The 21,973-nt window shown below is 40.1% G+C and overlaps 1 protein-coding gene across 1 annotated transcript; it reads right to left on the minus strand.

Moving 5' to 3' along the window:
- Nucleotides 1-1,831: 1,831 nt before the first annotated feature.
- LOC113235037 (spondin-1) lies at nt 1,832-21,582 on the minus strand. The gene is made up of 15 exons (XM_026470567.1): nt 21,526-21,582; nt 19,100-19,288; nt 17,472-17,724; nt 16,003-16,126; nt 15,564-15,718; nt 15,110-15,288; nt 14,722-14,852; nt 14,398-14,617; nt 14,114-14,285; nt 13,866-14,047; nt 13,545-13,802; nt 12,770-12,940; nt 4,668-4,769; nt 4,455-4,576; nt 1,832-2,837 (listed from the first exon to the last, which is right to left on the minus strand). The coding sequence occupies exons 2-15, from the start codon at nt 19,269-19,271 to the stop codon at nt 2,763-2,765; spliced, it is 2,316 nt and encodes a 771-aa protein (XP_026326352.1). The 5' UTR covers nt 19,272-19,288; nt 21,526-21,582; the 3' UTR covers nt 1,832-2,762.
- Between the last annotated feature and the right edge of the window lie 391 nt (nt 21,583-21,973).

Below are 21,973 nucleotides of genomic sequence, written 5' to 3' on the forward strand. Positions count from 1 at the left end.
TATAAAGTTATGTTTCGATTACATTTTTAAACATTGTTTCGAAATAATTTAACAAAACATTTAAAAAGTACGTAAAACAAGTTTGTTATAATTTCTTTCCATTCTTCCGCATTACCGTCGCACCAACTTTCCCTACCTTTTTTATTATTGTCATTTCCCTCGATGAAGTTCTCATTACCTTCTCACTGCGATATTTTAATCGGTTATAATCTCATAATTATTGACAGTATGAAAGTATAATCTATACTAGATTACAGTATTAACTTCATATTTATATAAAATCGCATAGTTATAACATTTCAACAATAATTCTAAAATTTAGAAATATCACCTAATTTGCACGAAACGGAAGAAACACCCTTTACACGTTTTTGTGGTCTCTCCTTAGGAGAACCTTGCTCAATGTAAAGTGTCTAAAAAGCGTTTTGTTACGACCCAAATCCGATATCTCACAAAATGTCACGATCTATTCAAGGTTTGAATTTAGTTTTATTGCATTACATCATCGTACTTTGTTGTCAATGTTTTGTTAATAGCCGGTAACAAAACAGTAACAAAACAGCAGCAGTGCCATTATACGTACCATTGTGACCTCATAAAAATTCTTATACGTACCTATAACAAATATAACAGTACTCAAGTATTTCCGACATCTGTTTCGTAGTGAGGTTGATTGACATGATGCTGATTTTATATTCACACAACAATCTTTTTTAATTGAGATCATTGCCAACTACGAACAGATCTACAATAATTTCATTCTATAAACCTTTTTGTATACGGGGTTCCTTCAGTTTATAGAAGCGCGTAATGTTTTTGTTTTGCGATTTCTAAACGCGACGCGCAGTTGTCAGTCATTATCATGAAATTAAACACTTTCATGTCGAGGACTCATCACATCACATCAGCTACGCCGGTTACTTAGTCACCAAGCCCCCTCGGGAGGTCATTATCGACATAACTATTTGTGTAACATACCATAAAAATCAGGTCATAGAAAGAACGGTGTGCGGAAGAAAAGCTGACTTTATCTTTGGGAAACTTACCTAGCACACGAATACGTCTTTGTAACCACACGCAACGCAGGAGCCTGGACATCGAGTTGCAGACAACAGCGCATTACACCATACCATACCTCTTTGTACTGGGTACAACTAAATAGATAATAGCATAACAAATAACAAGTAGACACTTTTATCTAGGTACAACTAAATAAAAATCACAATAAGTTAATCTTAAGCCTTACTAAACTTGTGATAAAATCAAGTATTGTGAAAGACACACAACGTAGAGCGCGTCTTGTGATGCGCGGGTGATGAAACCTACGCACCGTAACCAATGACAGTTTTAATGATTTTGTTAGAGATTATTCGAAAATGTTTAAGCGTGTTTGTGTTCCAGCCAAAGTAAATAATAAACATTTTCTACCGCGGGGACGTGGCAAAGACGATTTGGAACATAATGCAAAAGTCATGCCTTGTAACTCAGATTAAGTAGGTACTTAAAAACCGATAATATTGAAATTAGGCTAGTTGGACTTCAAAGTCTCCGAAGGGACAAGTTTAAAGAAATTAACATTCTTACACTGACGCAATACATCTATGAACATAGAAAATAAAATAAAATAGCATTTTGTTGTTTATACGTAGGCAGTTGTTTGTTTCTATTAATATTATTATACAGTTAAGTTAAAAGTTTTTTTGCCATTTTTTGCATGAAATGTTTATCTGAATTGTCCCTAGTAAATAAGTCACAATGTAATAGCTGTTGGTAGACCAAATAAATAAAAAAAACGATTTTTTTTAAAGCATAAGTATTTATACAAGTAAACACACATAAACCGTCTGTTCTTGACAAAGTCACAAAATCATTTAAGTATGAGAGCAATGTATACGTTCCATAATAAGATTCTAATTGATATTCAAAATTAGCTAATTACGCGGTTTAAAACTACCGTGAAACAAAAACAAGCATTAGGTACAGCGTCTGAGTAATTGTATGACAATAATCCACGGTTGTGACCAAACCATTCTTTGGAAATTACAGCAACAAAGCAGACAACTTAATGAATTTCCATAAAATTATTGCAAAGAATATTTTCCTCCAGTGATGTCACCTACCGCATATCATTAACCGATGCGTAGGCGCAAGTGAGTTGCTGGCAATGAATACAACGTTAATATCGACGTTAAGATCACACTTTTTATAATGATGATCACACAATTGTGAATGTTGTCAATCTCATCAGATTTCGTTACTCTGTCTCACTGGGCTTTTATACTAAACACTATAGGCATTTACCACTATAGTAACGGTACGTTAGTCAGGGTGGCAGAGAGTAAACCAAATGGAAAGTATGCTAGTAGGTAGTAGTTAACCTATACTAGTTAATTGAAATTTCAATAGAAAATATCAAATAAAACTATTTAGTATTTAATAGGATGTAATAAATTTTATTATTTTACAAGCTTCTGATCGCAAGTGATAAAAAAGTACAAACATAGTAAATGCTATAAATGCACGGCAATCGCGTAATATACTAATAATGAGTACACATCAAAACTACATTTTTCAACAAAACATGATTAATTCGGTTGTTGGTTCAATTAAGTGGGTTACGCACAGCACCGAATATCTCACTGTCAGGCTAATTTAAATGCTAGATATTTTTTAAATGCCTAAATTATTCTGAAATAGAACGTGTCTAAAGAAGTATTAGCGTAACTTTAATGGAAGCGTTTAAAGTGTTTTGCCCCACGAAGTTAACACGGGCGCGAGCAGCGGCGCCGACGCGCCATCTTGGCTGGGCATGGCGCGCCGCCGGGACCCGGCTGCGCCTGAAACAAGAACACGCCGGGCAACCTCACCTCACTCTACCAACACAAACAAGCGCCACTACGGCACCACGTTCGCTGCGACGTGTAGACTGTACATGTGGCCAAGCGATTATTACTAAATATAAGTAATAAAAATATTAATAGACTTCAACTTTGCTGTACGGTTTTTATATACTTCGTACAATATTATTTACTTTGTGGTGTAAGTAATTTAAGCCTACTATTATCCGTAGTAAACAACCTCGTTGTAGATTAAACACGGTTAGGAATTTCCCACTGCTGAGATAACGCGATTGCACAGTTCACGATTCCGAGACATATCCGTCACTACGCGTACACTCAACGGGTTGTTAGGAAACTTGCGATTGCTTTGCAATCTCGACGTTAGGACGCACTACGACACTAGACAGCCAGGAGTCTGTCAACTGAACTGCTCCACTGCATTTGCTTACAGTAAGATCTACTCACTCTACAGGAAGTGGGTAGGTTTGTTTAAAATATTAATATAACAGATATTCCATAGCTAATGCTAGTTGAAGAGTAATGAGACTCAATGGAGTTAATAAGAGAGGATACGAATTGTTCATGTGAAGAGAGACGTATTGGTGCGCTGAACGTACACTCAGGAGTACGTACGTTAGAACGGCAGCGATTTTAAACACAATGAAGGCTAATTGGGTCATCAATGCCGTTTCTAGACGGATCTAATGAAGCGTTCTAAAGTATTCTAGCGTCAAATCCGATTTAGAATTGTTGTCTGTGCACGTGTAAGGATCCAAGTCAAATTCGTCTTCGAAAAAGTCCGCACGATACCTCTAGGTAAAGCAAGTCTATTCATTATTTCGAGTTGAAGCCGGGAAGCTTGCAAAGCTGCTGTCCACCATGCAATTACCTACTGCTACTAATATCTCTACTTAAGGGACGTACATTGAAATGTGCCCGTTACAACTTTTAGTTGACTCTACAAAAATCTAACGGCATGATATCCACGATCATAGAAGTCTGTAGAACATAATAAGGTTGCATTGTAATTTTGTATATTTGAGATTTGAAGTAAATGTTTGAGGAAGATCGTAAGAAAGATGACGTTGAAGACCACCGGGAAAACGACGATTGACAGATATCGTATATATAGGTAGGTACCTTGTCGGTCGTGAAATCACGGCCACACTTCGCAAAGTTGATGTCAGATGACCAGTGACATTCGCGAAGCTCATTAAAAAGCATAAACCTTCATTGTACCTAGGTACTATGACTAAAATGCTATAAGGGTTGATAAGTTTTATCTATATACATATTTCATATTGTAACTAATGTGGACAAAATTGTCACAGGAAATAAATAACAAAAGGTTTTGTTCAAGCTATTTGGAACACACTAAATTAGACTTGAGCGCCTGCGCGCGAAGTATTTGGGGACACATAAAACGAACACGTATACAATACGAACGAACAGGTACAAATAAAATTATAAAGCATTTTAATTTCAAAAGTCATTAAAACTAAAGTAGCTGTATGATCTAAGACGCGGACCAGCCCTAGACACACCGGGAGTTTTGCATCCTGATACGGATATTATGAAATTACAAATATCATAAAAGGAAAAAGATATACATACGAGAACGGTGCGCTTGCGCTCCTGGTACCCAACGCCACAAGTGACGCTGCAGCGCGACCAGTCGCTCCACGCGCTCACGCGGCAGTCCGCCTCGTTGTCCACCAGTGTCGGATCGCCTACAACTAGCGATATTTTCAGCAACCAACCACAATTCAACGTATTTAGGATGTTAACTAGAGAGATGCGAGCTTGCTCTAGGGTGCATGAACTGACCGCCAAACGTGTTGAAGGTCACCGGCACGATAGAATTGACGCTTGCATGGGGTGCGCCTGCCTGCCCGCTCGCCCCTGTCGCAGCCGCGCCGCCGCCGCCGCCTGGTTAGGACAACATGCATTTCAGTTATGTATCCAACCGATTGTATCTGAGACATATAGCTAGTTTGCTATCTTTTAATATTAAGGACGCTGTTATAGAAGATATAACAGAGTCCCACGACAATGCTCCTACTTTAAGTAGCAACAGTATACTTATTACTAACCATAATTTAAACTGAAAAACACGACAACAGAAAAGTCTAATCGTTTCTATGTAGTACATTAAAATATGCAAGGCTTTTCTGGCAAAACATTAGAAAAATAAGTCTTTTTTTGCACGATACTTCCGTTGACGTGTTTTGTGTTGCAGAACACTGGCTGAAAGACTACGAAGCAATTAACAACATAGAAAATTATGCAATAGTCAATTCGTTCATAAGAGAAAACTTAAGTACAGGCGGATCCATGATTATTATTAAACGTAACTTAAAGTTTAAAGAGCGTAAGGATATCACAGATCTTTCTACTGAACGAACTATTGATATTTCATGTGTGGAATTGGATCAGTTTGTCGTCTTATGTGTATATAGGCCTCCCTCTGCTAATTTTAACAAGTTTGAGTTAATTATGCAAAATAGTTTAAAACGAATTTTCCCAACCAAATAACATACTAATATGTGGAGATTTCAATGTAAACCTGTTGAAAACCTGTTCTACTTCTGTCTAAAACTGTTCTACTCGCTAAATGTGGGGAAATTACATCAATAACTGAGTCTACAACTTTAGTTGATACGCCTTCAGAGATCTTCAGTATTTTTAACATGTATTGATTTAAAAGCTTTTATGAAGTCTTGTGGATATGTTGTGGATTAACATGACGGAAATTAAATAAACTGCCACAAACGTTATCATTTTCCTTTAGGTGATCAAGAGCAAGTGAAGGGGAGGAAAAAATTTAATGATTCTGTAGTGTTCACAGCAATTTCCGAAAAGAATACAGATTACAGATGAGAGAATAGATTTTATAAGTTTGCCGTCTAATTCTAAAAATATATATCTCTATCGTGCTGTTTAACACTGTCTGACTCTTTATTTATTATGCTCCAAGTAGTTTTAGATTTATTTATCGATTGTCTAATTTTGTCGCTGTGAAACTTAACCTTTTACACTACTTTTACCTTTTACTGCTACACAAACTTTTTAAAATATTTTCTAACATATTCTATAAAATTGGAATTAGTATTATAAGTTTTCATAGCATATAGCTCATAGAAACGAGACCTACTCTTATGAATACCTATTGTTGCCCGGTCGTTGAATTTAGTATCTATCTCTATGGAAAGTTAATGTCTTCGATTATAATGTATTTAACATTATCAAATTCATTTTTATTTAAACCAAATATCGTGCTATACAAAGTATTTGGAACCTCTGGTATATGGGGTAGGGAATTTAAACTATTGCCGATATTATTTTGAAATCTAATTTCGCTCTGCGGTAATCGGTCTGCAGAGAAATTGGTCTACTTTCTTGCTCATTTTACAATTAAAAGAAGCCAATTGGCCATTATGGTCTGATCTTAAGCAATTTATTATTGATTTAGACACTGCGTCTGTGTTACAAAAGATGTTATCAATACAAGTAAAAGATTAATCAAGTTAAAACTTTGAAATAAATTAATGAGTCTTACAGAAGTAGAACAGTTTTCCAACAGGTTTACATTGAAATCTCCACATATTATTACGTTGTTTTGGTTAAAAAGTTTTGTTTTTTTTCGTTGTCTCGGCTGCATGAAGTGGATTACGACTTGACGCATTAACTACAAACGTGCAATCAATCTGATAGCAGCCTTGGACCTGTGCAAACCTCGCTTGGTAACCGTTAGAAGTAACCTGACATTCGCCAAGTGCGCAACACTATCCCGGAATACCTCTGCTGGTACACCTACTTTGGTCTATTGTTGTTAGGAAAAGAATACATATGTATGTACCTTTAATCAGCAAGACTTTACACGATGTATGTATTTTAATTTCATTCATTTTTACCGTATCGTAGTGGTCCTATTGTAGCTCGGTTACAAGTACTTACCAAAATATATATTTATGATAATGTAAAAAAGATGAACATATCGCTCCGTTTTTGCAAAACAATCATAAATAATACAAAATGCGTTACTTATTATGCAAGAAGGTACGTCTTGCGATTACCGAACAATAAAAAAGGTTCTAAGGAAATGTGCACATCCGAAACAGAGAGAGACCTCTCGCCGCTTTTCAGGGAAAAGGTGTTTCAGGTATCATTGATGCTATGGAAAAGTCATGAAGCGCCACGTGACCACTTTACGAACGGCAACATACGAAACACCATCAAGAGTCACAAAAGTCGGTTTTTAATTTAACTGGACAAAATTTGCGGCTATAAAGCCACTTTTTTTAAATGTATCTCACTACCTTGGATTCAAATCCTTCATACGAAATATTAGAGATAACAAACAGAGAAAGTAATTTATCATTAATATAATACGTAAAATAATGGTGCCATGTTTAAAATATAGTGATTTCATTGTTTCAAAATCGACGAGTTCACAAAAAAGTACCTATTGGCCAAAAATAAATGTTTTAAGTGATGATGGCATATGAGTAATTAAAGTTGGTTATCTAGACAAGTCAATTTTTATATCATCAGAACAAAACACAGTAAGCGTTTTTTTACAGTAAGCGGAAAATCCGACTTATGACTTTAATGCGCTGTTCGCCGCGGGGGGCGCCAGATGGAAAACTTTAAAGGAAATTCGCTAATAAAATGACCAGCTAATTTTTCTACCTCCGAAATACATTATGCCAGCCGAACCCTCAGAGACAAAACAACTTATATAGAAAATTTGCTGTATCTACTACATATTTTTCCACAGATTGAACAATAACACCAAAGCAATGACTTATCGAGTAATCCCATTAGTTTTTTGCGACTTCTTTTGAGACCTCGCTACGTTTTCCGATTATCGCGCAGAATGGCCGCAGAGCGGCGAGCGAGGTCCCGGCCGCTTGAGCCGGCCGTTACATCATCTCTGATGTCACCGTCTCGTCAGTCTCTTTGTCTATGTTGTCACATTCATTAAATGTCTACTCCCTGTTTAATTGACTCTTCTAACTGCCTTCAGCGTGATTTGAAAGTTCGATTAATGAATACTTCCGTACTTACATAACTTGTAAGGTTACAATAAATCTAAGGGTATGTGTACGTACTTTATCGCAATTTTTGTCTGAAAAGGAACCTACCTGTGCACACAAACGTTTTTAATAATCTCTGTAGCTGAGAAGGTGACTACTTGTTGTAGTGTACGATTTAAACATACCTATATGCGGGCAAAAGCGGCGCGCGACGATTATATTCCGATTACACTTACGGAAGTGGCTGAATTGTAAACAAACGTCGCGCTGCGCAGCCGCTGCGGCACAAACTCAAACTATATCAAAAGTAAAAACAAACCCTGTCTTCGCGCAGTTGCTGTGATCTTTGATTATGAAATAATAATACTTCTATTTAATGCTTATAAAAGTATGTAATAAAAAAAATAAAAAGTATCGTATCCGCAGAAACAAGCCATCCTTTCCTTCTAGGAACATCAAAGTCATACCTACTTTTTTATACGCTATTTTCCGAAAAATTTACAAATAGTGGAATTTTTTCCGGAGAAACTTCTGATAAATTGGAAAAATATAATTCCAAGGCTCATACTATGTTCTTCGCTTAGAAATATCTTTTGAAGTTTTATTTAGCGTGAATTATAAAATAAAATTGTATAGCTTAAAGCAAGTTAGAGAAAAATGAAATTTCAAATGATTGCACAACAGCGAAAAAAGAGAATCTTCTTCTTCTTTTTATTTATTGGCGGAGTCCCTGTAGGATTTCGCCAGCATCTGGTGTTTCGCTCAATACATTTTATCGGCTCCAGTGGGATCAGCTATTCAACAAGTTTTATGGGGGGTACTTTGTTAGAGAGAACAAGCTCATGTAACGAATTTGGAATTTTGGTGTTGCCGACCTGAAGGCTTACAAATACAATAATAGGAGTTGATGGAGTGCTAAATAAGGTACACGCAAATTATAGTCTTACATTATAGCTGGGTACATAATCACAAAAGTCAGTAATAAAAGGGGAATTAACATACAATAAAGTTGATTTATAGTTTGTGGGTTTGGGAACGAACGGGGGAAGGAGATCATACAATGAAATGTTATACTGGTTCCTTCGTCCTACCCACATTCACAGAGAGAGTGTAGGTAAAAATATCTATAAATGGATCCATCATTTTCATTCAGCATCTTTAAACTTTTGACAGGTGTAAACTGTCAAATGTGGTAAAATATAGGAAAAATATATAATAAATATTCGGAAAGATAATTTGATTTTTTTAAATATATGATTTTGTCAAAATGGAAATTTTTCCATGACTCACACTAGTATGAGCAGAAGTTGAGCCTTGTTAAGTAGGCGGTAATACCTGGTCGATATTTCTTTATGCCGACACTGTGGCTAAATTGTAGACGGCAATCCAATAATATTTTGTTTGAGTAAAAAAAAAAATAGGTAGGTTCATAACATTCTTTTATAAGATGTCGCCAAAGATGTCTTTGCGTTTTATAAAGCTGACTGATGATGATGTTGATCAACACAAATCAACAATTTGCTAGATTTGTAGCGAATTCTTATCTGAGAACTCGCCGTGTTCCAGGTACATATCACAAATACAAGAGATTGCGTCTTAGAGGATGAAAAAATAAAGGAATTGCATACAGTGACTTTTATAATTACATAAACAAACTGTAATTTAAATTCTAGCATTAGCAACAGCTGTGACAGTGATGTCAAATATTTAAAAAATGACTATCGAAGGAGAGAATTCCGAAAGCTCAGATTACAAAATTGTTTTGTAAACTGAGTCCGAAAGTATACCATTTTTTCTATTGGAGTCAGGGACATAAATTCAGCTCCATATTATAAAACGTAGTCCTTTATTTTTGTAGTTGTTCTTTCTCTTAAGCGATTAGTTTTATCTATAGGTGTAGAAAATCAGTTATGTTGAGTCTTCATTCTCTTTGTCCACATTGCTATTAAATGTTTCGTTTATTTCATTTTAGTTTTTTGTGAATAAATAAATGTATTTTTGTTTATTTCAGTTGAGGTAAGAACAATCGCACAAACGGATTATGAGTGCAAGTTAAAATGGGTCTTGACTTTGCCGTAGAAATCTTCTGTCATGACAGTTATTTATAACCATGATTGTTCGCTGTGTGTGTCTTTGATGACTTGTTTATTAGATTTAGGAACGGCCAATCGTCTCGATTCATTTCGAGAAATCACGTCGTTTTTTACTAATTGTCGACTTGATCGTTTTCATGAAATAGGTCGCAGACATGCGGCAGTTGCGGCAGCGAACTTTTAGGGAAGTATAAATTCCTCCCGGCAATATTGATATAGATTTACATTTTTCTACTTTTATCAGCTCTTCCTAAAATGCTTGTGTACGCATAGTGACGTATTTGAAACGTCGACTGCGATCAATAATCGTTGAATGAGCTTATGTGAAAATATCAGCAAGGTAAGGGTGATCGCCGCGACTGCGTAGGCATAACGTAGCCAACATTAAACAACACCGCGCTAACTCTTCGACGTGTATTACGTGATGCAGATGACAGCAGGCCTAATGGCGCAGGGCGGTCGTGAAATCCACGTGGGGCAAACAAGGGGTGTAGTGATGACGCGCCACGGAGTCGGGCTGACCGTGACGCGCGTCATTCTCGCTCGCCCCGTCCCGCGTCGCGTCACTTGTCATCGACCACTTCCTAAGGGTATTTGAATTATCTATGTTTAGCGGCGATTTTTCATGAAGACGAAGGATATACTTAAGTGCCTCTCATTTATTAGACACAAATCATTTAAATATCTTTGTCAAATCTTCACTCTTTCCGCCAAAGCTATAGAGAAGGTTCAGCATTCACGATAGCTCATATGTAACATTACCTACTCACTTTCGCGATCACCGTAGATATTATCTACCCAATTTGAGAATAGGTGATGTGTCTACCTACTAGTAGTAGGCACAAGCGTCGCGTGCAAGCCTGTTCGATCACTCATTGATTTATAAGAAACACAGCTAAAGGTTAAATGGCTTCTTTCGTGACTTATGAGTCTACCTCCTGAATAGTTTTGCTTTACTTCACTATCTCTTTCTCTATTTAGATGACCCGTTTAACACTTTATTATTGAATACCAATGAACCTATTGTTTACGATTTGTGGTTATGTCTGTGCCATATACACGAATCTATCATATAAGTTTCAAAACACTTTTATTACAAAAATAGACTATTCAAAGCAGACCACTGATACGATCAGACAATAAAGCACCATGGATATTTAGAAAAATATCACAGCTGTCCCAAACTGAGGTATTGCGTGTTGCGCGGACCTTGACCCAGATAGGGTTCGTGTGCTCGTGGCCGCGCGGCCTGCACCCTTCGCGCGCGGTGCGCGAGTGCACGAAGGAACATCCGGGCTATTTTCGGGGACTAATGGCAATCGCAAGGCCTGCGAGACGCGACGCGTCATCCCTACTGCCGCTCTCTCACGTACTTTCCTCTTTCGTCCTATCAAATATTTACTTTACTTTTTCTGTCCCATCACTATTTACTGACCCGAGATATAGGGTTTTCCGGAGAGGCTATGGGCATGAAGGCAAGACCACGGTACGGCGGGCGTCCGAGCCGAGCCCTCCGCCAGTTATACGTCTTCACGGGCGTCTCTGGCGGACCCGGACTTGGGTATGGACTCGCCGGGGTTTGTGGTAAGCTGCAGGGACGAACACGGTGTGTGACCTGCCGTCGTGGTGTGTGACCGGGGCGTTCGTCCCGCGCGCAGCTAGCGCGTCTTAGTAGCGGTCTAGTTGAGGGCCTGAGGTGAGGAGACGCGCGGGGCACGTGAGTTGCCCTTTAAGTCGGTGACTTTGTCCGGACATTGCCGCAGGACGCTGCCGAAAGTTATGAGACTGTCCCATCACTATTCCTGCCCATCACAATATCAATTCTAGGGTCGGCAGACTAAAGTACATATGTCAAAATCCAACATCATTTTTAAATCAATGCATCTACCGGCTAAAGCGCATAAGTCAAATTCATTTGTTACTTCATAAACTTCGAACTTTATTCTAGAGGTTATTTAACTTCCAACACTAAATGTCTCCGAAAACTTTCATCCGAGATTCAGAATATTTAAATGAGTAGTTACTCACCTAGTACTTACATAAATATTCATCCATTCCCCTGTCGCTTTAGAATTAAGTAAATAAATAAATGATTAGCAAATTATAAACAGTAGATCTTCTTCTTGCTTTACAATGATGTGTCAATATAAGCAGAATTACAACTGGTACAGAACTTTGTAATATCTTAATTAACTCTTATCAATGGAATTTGATTGTTATCTGTTTTGTTGTTCTTTCAATAAATTCTTATACTTAATAAATAAAACGCGACCACGCATCAACGCTTAATATGAATTATCGGTGACTAATAAAAACATTAGGTAAACATTTAAACCGGAACCGGAAACAAAGAAAATTGAAAAGATGACTGATGAAATATGACGACATGAACATTGTTAAAAACAAAAATTGAGTGTGAAAAACAAATCCAAACGAAGCCCTTTGAACAAAACATGTTTAGTCCCCGGATATTGTCCAATAGGTTTCACAAATGTTTACTTCTCTTTTAAAATGTAGTGCTTAAAATAGCTTAGTGCATCCGCGCTGTAGTTGTCAAAGAAATAGCACTCTTTCACGTAAACTAACGGGTATCTTGTTAAAAATCTGTTACTCGATTGTACAACAAATGCCTACAGATAACAGCATGGCATTTTTCGATCCGTGTGGAAAATTTCTCGATTTACATGACAGTTACAGATAGACAGAGTTTAGAGTGTAGAGTTATAGACAGACTCTATGATACAAAGACGGGCTTCGAGCGAGTCAAGGGAGTGAAATAATGTGTATCGTCACGTACCAAGCACGACGTTACAGGTGGCGAGACAGTCCTCTTGCGTAAGGAAATTGTTTCTATTGCCGCGACAGCCGCCGTACGAGAAGGGGACGCACATTGCCTTCGGCGCTACGAAGGCCCAGCGCCGGTACATCCCGCGGCACGGGCCCACCTCCGGCTCCTCCATGCACACTCCTGCGGATCGACCACACGGCCGCGGGTTGGCTCAAGCATTACACATTTATAAGTAGGCGAGTCAAAAGCATTGTCTCTTTGACCAGGACAGGACAAACAAAAGAAAAGCTTAACCGTGGGTGTTAATTTGTTTATGTCGAATACGACCGCATTTGAATTATCATTGTACTTGTACCACTTGTGAGGAAAATTTCGTACGTCTGGTTTCCATTTCGATGGTCTTTGTTTACCTTAGTAATGTAGGTAAAATAATAAATGTAGGCCATACAAATATTTCTCCCGGCTCGGGAATCGAACCCGGAATCTCTGCGTGGCAGTCCAGCACGGCAACCGTTCGACCATGGAGGCAGTTTCGAGATGTGTTATGTAAATAAGCGTCACCGGCGCTCGTTTAGGTCCTATTTTGTAAAGCCTCTGCGCGCTAACGACGTCCTTTGTGCGATACAAAGGTGATCGTTAGACATTACTCTCACGAGTTGCAATTTGACGTCCACGGTAATGTTCCTGTCGTTTTCCTTTTCGCTTGTATATTTCATGTATCGTGTCCAATACAAGCGGCGCGGACGATGCGGCGACAGGAAAAAAAAGATCGAGTCGGCCTTACGCTTAGCGGTTTGCATGTCGAGGGTGCAGTCCTCCTTCTCCTGGCAGGGCCGCTGCTGCACGAGCTCGACCTTGGCGGAGCAGGGCTGCTGGCGGTCGGCGGGCACGAGCAGCAGGCGCGTGCGGAAGCGCACGCCGCGGCCGCACGACGCCGAGCAGGGCGACCACGACGACCAGTCCGTGGCGGGGCACGAGGGGTCCGGCGGCTCCGCGAGGGCGTCCTCGGCGCACGGCGGCTCCATGCACTTGCGGGACTCCTCTGCGACAGCGGGCGGTCAGGCGGGCCCGTACCGCGCGGCCGCGGCGCGGGCGCTGCACTCACCGGTCTGCACGAGCGGGCACCTCTTGGGCCCCATCCGGTCCAGGAAGTGGCGCCTCCGGGTGGCCAGCCCCGCGCCGCAGGTGGCCGAGCACTCGCTCCAGGCGCCCCAGTCGCCGGTGGCGCAGACGGCGCCCGGCGCCGTCGCCGACCGGTCGGCCTCCGCGGCGCCCGCGCGGTCGGCCCTGCGCACAGCCCGCGTTACGGCCCCGCCGCCGCCGACGGGCGCCGGGCGAGGGGCCGGCACTCACTCGCACTCCGGCACGGCGGCGACGCACATCTCCTTGGAGACCAGCTGCCGGTCGCAGCCCAGCATCTGCGCCTTCTGCGGCAGGCGGTACTCGCGCGTGCGCATGCGCAGCCCCTTGCCGCACGGCACCGAGCACGGCGTCCACGCCGTCCACTCCGTGACCGCGCACTCCGCTGCACACACGCGGTTTTAGCCACTACCCGCATGGATCATCTCTACAGGCGACACTCGGTCTGCTAAATCGCCATGGGAACTGATAGATGTTCTGATAAAGCGCATGCTCACGTCTGTTGACGGACTGCGTGTTCTCCGCCTCCTCGGTGACCTGCGAGAGCAGCAGCTGCTCGTCGCAAGACCTGGGCACGATGGCCTCCCGCGAGAGGTACAGCCGCGCCAGAGGCGCGATATCTCCTCCGGGCGCGTAGAAGGGCGCACGTGGATCCTCCGGGTACATGGGCGTGATGCGGTACATCTTCTCGCGAGGCACCGTCTCCGAGTTCGGCGACTGCCCGAATAGATGGAACGAACGAATAGGAAAATATGACACATAATTTTTTTCTTTTTCATTATTAATTCATTTGTACAATGTTGTGCCAAGAGGTACATTACCATGTAAGAGATGCCGTTGTCAGTGCCTGCGTCATAAGGAAAGAGATCCACCACCTTAGACTCCAGCCACGAGCAGTCCTTCTGGCAGAGGTCCAACCCGCTCACACCCACCACCCAGTCGGGAGACGGACCTGTAACGGACTGCCCTTTACTTCACACGTCATCTCTGGCGACTCCTTGTTCTATTCCTACACAACGGAGTAAATCCCAGTGATGGACTGCAACATTTCACTGGGTCCGAGCGTCAATCAACCCTTTATCGTGTGACAAACGTAGACACTTTGGAGAGATCTATGTGCCCTAATGTGATAAACCCACATACGTTCCACTGCTAAACACGGGTTCCCCTGAGAAGAGGGTTTAGGCAATAATCCATCCAAAGGAGTACCGAACATGGAGGCGAGCGAGAACATATGCCGACGTCGGTCCACACTGAACGTGGCCGAGGTGTTGCCATTGAGGCGCGGGTGCCACAGGCCCTGCGCCTTCACGATCGATCGCAGCTGCGGACCCTGCTGCTGCAATTCCCGCTCCAACAGCCCCACGGAGCCCCATTCCGCCAGTGACCTGGCAGCAGACACCATTACGTAACGTTACTTCATTACTAGCTACGCTAAGTAGGTTTGAACTTGAACTGCGGGACAATCATATCTGAGCAAGCTCTACATTTTTATGTAATATTGGCGCTGTGAATGAACGGTCTGAACTAGTACACGTACATTTTATTTAACATTTTCCATCTACAGCTGACAGTAACATCTACAACAACCAACAGCAATCAGAGTTTGTCAAATATTAACCATTACAAGAGCAGAGAAATCACAGTATATTGATTCAGTTACCTAAAACCATCGGTAGCGATCTGCCCTTCGCCCCAGAAGGAGAAGTTCTTCAGATGCGTGGCCCCGATGACGTCGGAGAAGTGTGTCAGCCATAGCGCTTGGGTCGGGAAGTCCTTTGGGTGCGTTTGAGGAGACCATAAACCCTCGAATACCATCTGCGTGTCATCGTAGAATAATAAATGAACTCTCAAAGGCTGCAAAGTATCACGCTGTAGGCCTTCCACAACGGAAAAAGTCTATTTCCCGGTTGCGTAAAGGACCGCTCCGTATCTACCCATAAGTGTTGTAATGAACGAGATGTTGCTAATAATATCCAGGAAATTATTAGCAACGTCTCGACGTACATTAACAGATTACCCGCGATCGCAAAGTTAGGTACCTACACCTCGATTTTAACTCCTTGTTCGTTCAACAGAGGATCATTGTTGATAAACTATACCTTGTACTTGGCATCGTCACAAGCGCAACAGTCGGGTGCGGAGAGAGAGGTGTCCTCGCAGACGCGTCGCGTCAGCTGCCCGTCCTCCGCGAACCACCGGGACTCGTTCTCGTACACCATCGCTCTGCAAACATGCACTCGTTGGAACCTCAAATCTATGTCTGTCACAACTGAATGTACGAAAAGAAGCTAGACTTTTACGACAAAAGCCTTTCCAAAATAAAGGAAATTTTTCCATACCTAATTAACGTAGTTGAGAGTTGGGTATTACCGCGCGACTGGTAATTTCGCGCCTCCGTATATCTCAATAACTACACGCTACTAAGACTTTACAGTGCCCTAGTATCATGCCTGACACGCATGCACGATAAAACTTTATTCTTAGCGATCATTCGAAGAGGATACGTACTGTAAGTATTCACATTTATTTAATATAATTTTACGCGTGATTTTGATGAGACGTAAGCCACTTTATATTTTTATTTAAGTAATTGTTTTAACATATTTGAAAAGTTAAAATATTGTATAATTGATCTGCAAAATCTGTAAGATCTGTGTTTCACAATTTAAAAAAAAAGCACGGTATTATCAGATATGGGCACGGAATTGTAAATTATGCAAATTTTATTTGACAAACATGTTGAATGGAAGAGGAAGTAGAAAAAAGAAACGAACCTAAATAACCTGCTAAGAGGAACGTTTTGAACAGCAACGTAAACAGTGATAAGGATAAAAAAAGAAAAACGTCCAAATAATAAAGATAAGCAAAAATTTCAAAAGGAAAAAGAAAGCTACCCGAAAGAACGTACCGACAGTAGTGAAGTATTTTTAAGACTGCAGACGTACTCAACTTTACTTTCATGCAAAGAGCTACCAAAACTGCAAATTCTTTAAGAAAATAAGTACAAGGAAAGCGAACGTTATTCACCTATCTATTTGTTTAACTTTATTTATTGTTAACATTTTAGTATTCGATTATTTTGCTGTAAAAGATAATATTCTAGACTCTTATTAATACACACGAGCATTATGCCAACTTCAACTTCAACTTTTGTGTCTATGGCTCCGTCGTTTTGCGCGACGATTTTGCCAATGTCAGGGTTGAGACATAAAAATTTGTTTTTGTATTTATATCATACATAACATTGAACGAATTCCAATAAATTTATTGAGCCACGGTTTTATTAAACCTGAGCACGATATTATCAGACCGCGTTTTCACATTTTTTTAGTAATTTTGCAATAACTGCCTTTTGTATTCGTTTATGCAGCTTATGCTATACTATATGTATAGCCAAATAAATTACCTACTTACGACAATAAATTTTGTTGAACCAAGCCTGAGTTTAATTGTAAGCCTTATTGCTAAGGGGCTCGGTGTTACCCAGCTCTCCCCTACAGTTACGTTAAAAAGTTGTAAATGGCAAAAACAGATATCTCAATCGACTCTCAAAACAATATCTACTCACTTGATGAGCACGCATCCCGACCCCGCCGGCGGCGCCTTCCACATGACCTGCACCTCGGTCTTGGGCAAGTCGTCGGCTTCCATCACAGAGTTGACGCACTCCTGGTCGAAGCGCGACAGTGTGTCCGCGAACAACTGGAACTGGCCTTGGCGACCAGGGGAGCGTGGAGCCCCTGGATCAAGAGGATCCAGAACCAGCTTGAAGCGGGTGAACTGCTGCACCACGTCGTGCGTGCGGGATCCCACCAATGTCACTGGCGTAACATATTCACAATGGTGAACAATAGTGACCTCGCTTTAGAGTAACATTAAGCGTAACATAGCTCCAGTATCGCCAATCTATGAATTTGTATTGTTAATATTCAAGAATCCGCAGAAAAGCACATAAGTTCGAAAAATTATTTATGCGTAATATTTGAGCAAATTCACGTCAAAACCAAGTTCTGTCCTTTTAAATACAATCTTGTATTGTGCGATGGCTTTTCACAATTTTCATACAAAACAAAGGGACCCTGGAGTTTTGTATCAATTGAATTATGTGGAATACACTAATTCGCCACCCTGGCTTATTCCGTTATCAATTTACCTTATATCATTTGTAACATTTTTTTCCCTAATGGTGCCTATGATTGTAAGTTTTATTTCTATATCAGGCAGAAATAGATACTTACCGACTCACTAGAGTGCAAAACAAAAATATAAAATAATCTATTTTCGCTTTCGCATCTCGTTCGCATTTTTTAAATATTGTAATCATTTTAAGCATACTACTTAACGTTATTGTTAAAGGAATTGCAACTTGTAACACACTCAAGTTCGTATATCTTATGTAAAATTATGTTTTATGATTTTGTAACTAATAAATAAATTTAAAAAAAAAACTAAATTAGCCATTAAATTAGTTTATAAACCTACTAATACCATTGGGCCTATTTTATAATTGTCTTGAATAAACAATTATTATAATTTAACAATGTTTTGCTAGTTCGTCAAACAGCGACGTACTATGGCTATGTTTCTAAATTGTTGCTAACATCGTTTTAATATTTTAAAGTTACATAATGGTTACTTGTTTTGAGACACCGCGTTGCAGTGACGCTGTTCGTTCATTGTCTTTACTGTAAGTACTAATGGTACTAACTACCGATGTAAAAATATGTGTCGGCAAGATAAGGCGCTGCATCCTGCAGCGAGGCCTTATATCAAATTCCAGCAAAATAGAGCAGCGGAATTCCCTGCCAAACACGTGTGCAAGTTTTAACAAGTATATGAATTAACAACTTTGTAATATCATTATCGCCATTTATCATTAATTTGTGTAGGGACCTACTCTTTAGAACGGGCAATTATCGGGCATGTTCTAGTTGGACAGATACGACCACGAAACGGCATATGATTTCTGCGAAATGCTTCAGCGTTATCTGCTGAGTGTCGGCGAGTGAACCCTGACTAAACTCGAAGTATAAATACTTTTAATGCTCTCATCCGGCGGCTGAGCTTTGGCTCCGCATTGTATTACCGTTGGGTAAGCGTTTTATTCCAGGTCAAGCCAAAGTAGGAGACCGTAATGACTATTGGTACTAAATTGCCATCACAACGTGGCTAAAGTCGGATTAATGAAACACTCACCGACATATCTGTTTCCGGGCGTATAGCGCTCGATCTCGCCGTTGACGACGAGTCTATAGAAGTTGTCGCCGGGCGCCTTGTCCGCCTGCGTTAGCCCCTGCGCCGGCGCTAGCTCGCAGCTCAAAGCCGCACCCGCCAGCGGCAACGCCAGCAAGCACCACGCCAGCATCATTGACTGATTACCACATACTGCAATAACACAATCCCTCGGTGCAGCCGATTGTCTGCCGCACCAATAAATATTCTGGTTACAGTAATAAGTCGCAGATGCTACATCGGGCTGAAGAGCGTGTCCTTCAATTCGTAAAGCAATCGTTTGGAGAAGTAGCTTTTACCGCCGATTAACTATACTCAAATAACTATATAATATATATACTACTATATATATACTACTATATAATATATATATATATACTAAAAAAAAATAACTCAACCCAACGATCTTCTTGAAGTAAAAGTATCTTTTGATGATAATAAATGCAACAAAATTTGTTTACACTATCGTCAACTATTAGTATAAAATATCGGGGCGTGGTTAAAAGGCCTTACAACTAATTTAGGCACCTGTACGTAAACTTCGAAACCTAAAAGATCCGAAAATTAACAACACAGTATATGTACTTAACTGTTTGCGAATCTATAGTTACATACAGCATCACGTGTATTATAAGTGTATTATAAGATGTATTATATATTGATATTGATATATTATAAGTCATCAACTTTAAAAACTTTAGGTATCCCACGACTGATATATTTATAAGGAATTTGATGTTTCTAATGTTCGTCTACTCTTTGTTCAAATTATTGTTCTAAGACAACAGAAATGCCAAAAACGCAATAACAAGTCAGTCAGAAGAATTCACGAGATATAATATGATGTTCTCCTGCATGTGAACTACCTTTGCGCAGAGTTTCTCCTTCTTTTTAGCTCCACTGGTATATCATCAATCACATGAGTAAAGTAAGTAATATAAATAATATGTATAGATTTGTTTGCAAGAGAGTGCTGTCTTTGTTATGAACGAACTGAGGAGCTTATAAAAATAATCGAATAAAATTTTTAATTTCATACATAATAGTTTAGTGCATTAATATACACATTATATAATTTACTATTTTATAATTATCTTAAAATTGCCATATGTGTATAGTAAAATTAATTCGTTATTATTATTATTATTTACTTACCTATTTATATTATAATTATTTATCTATTTTATTATATTTTTTTGTTGTATTGTTTCGAACGTATAACATTGTATTACATTAATAAGTATACATTAACATATACGATAATTTGAAAATTTATCAGCTGTATATTTGTGTATATTTTCATTTTATTTTATTTCGTCTCATTTTTTTCGTCTGGCGAGTTCTATGAAAATAAGTACCTACCTAGATATTAGGAAAATTTACTACTTTTTTACTAATTTATTTACGACTTCAAAACTCTGGGCTCGAGCAACAACTGAATATTGTGTGTGACAACAAGTAAAAGTGGAAAAGGAAACTTACCAACAGAAAGCAGTGTCGTAGAGTGAGTTACGCGCACGCAATGCGCCGCGGCCGGGCGCGATACGAGCGGACTGAGATAAAGGGTCAAGAGTCGCAGTGTCGCCGGTCACGGACTACTTGTGCCCGCTTATTCGGCCGCACTGATACCGCTCACGATGACAACGACGACGACACGCACAAACAACTACACAAAAGTATCTAACCCATCAGAGACGAATATTTTAGTACGTAATTTGTCTTTCATAAATAACACGTATATTACATTTCACTTCATTTCCGTGCCCAATGTGACCCTAACATTAGCACGGGCTCATTTTATGTTTCGAAAGTGATACTTTATCCCCAATTCATAAACATGATATAGGTAACATTTACTTCAGTCTGCCGTGTTTGTCATAATTTGCATCTCCAGTTAGGTAGGCTTAAGAACGCCCAGATCATACTGATACATACTGACAATTCATTGTGGCTCTGGTGCCGTGATGTACCGTGGCGCGCGACGTTTATAGTGCAATCAGGGATTAGGCCAGTAGCTAGTGTTCTGCTCGTCTCCCAACCCCCGCGGCCCGCGCCCTACGCCTTGCGCTGACGTCACGCGGTCAAGGCTGCCGTCTGCCCTACGAGTCCACTAAGGCAAAGCACCTGTCGCCTGTTGTCCACTTGAAAATGGCTCTGTCTATATTTAGGTCAGTCAGCCGGCCCTCGCGATGCCTCGTCATTATCTAATTGGAACAACTAAAGTGCCAACCATAGAAAGACATCAAACGTAATGAACAATAAGTAGGACCTACAGGACGAACCCACAAATACCTAAACGAACTATTGAAACTAAGATTATCCAACAAATGTTCAAATATTATTCATATACATATATTAGGTGAAATCGGATAAATGTCAAAGGCACTTACCTACCTTTCCCGGGTTCTAACAGGCAGTAAGAGCAGAGGACAGGACAGTCGGGCGACTCTCACGCAGCAAGTGACGCTCCCGCAGCGCAAGCGCCGACAGCGCGCAGACGTGTGAGCGTATCGCCACCGCCGCCCACCTCCTCCACAAATTACAGCTAAATATTACTTACTGGACACAGTTCATAAAGAGGAATTACGTACTCAGGCACATTTTAATTGCATTTTAGTAGAATTTTACTTTGTACGTTATAAAATGAAAATAATTGCCTGTGGATTACAGATTAGGTACGTACCTACTAACTTTGGCATTTCTTTAGACGGGTATGGAAATGTATTGTAGTAGTCACTAAATAATAAATCATAATAATAGTACACAAGGTTTACCTACTTTCCTTCGTTCATAAAGAACTCGTAAAGTACCTATAAATACCGTTCCAATAAATTGCGA

The sequence above is a fragment of the Hyposmocoma kahamanoa genome, unplaced genomic scaffold, assembly GCF_003589595.1.
Source record: "Hyposmocoma kahamanoa isolate Upper Pololo Valley unplaced genomic scaffold, ASM358959v1 87, whole genome shotgun sequence".
NCBI lineage: Eukaryota > Metazoa > Arthropoda > Insecta > Lepidoptera > Cosmopterigidae > Hyposmocoma > Hyposmocoma kahamanoa.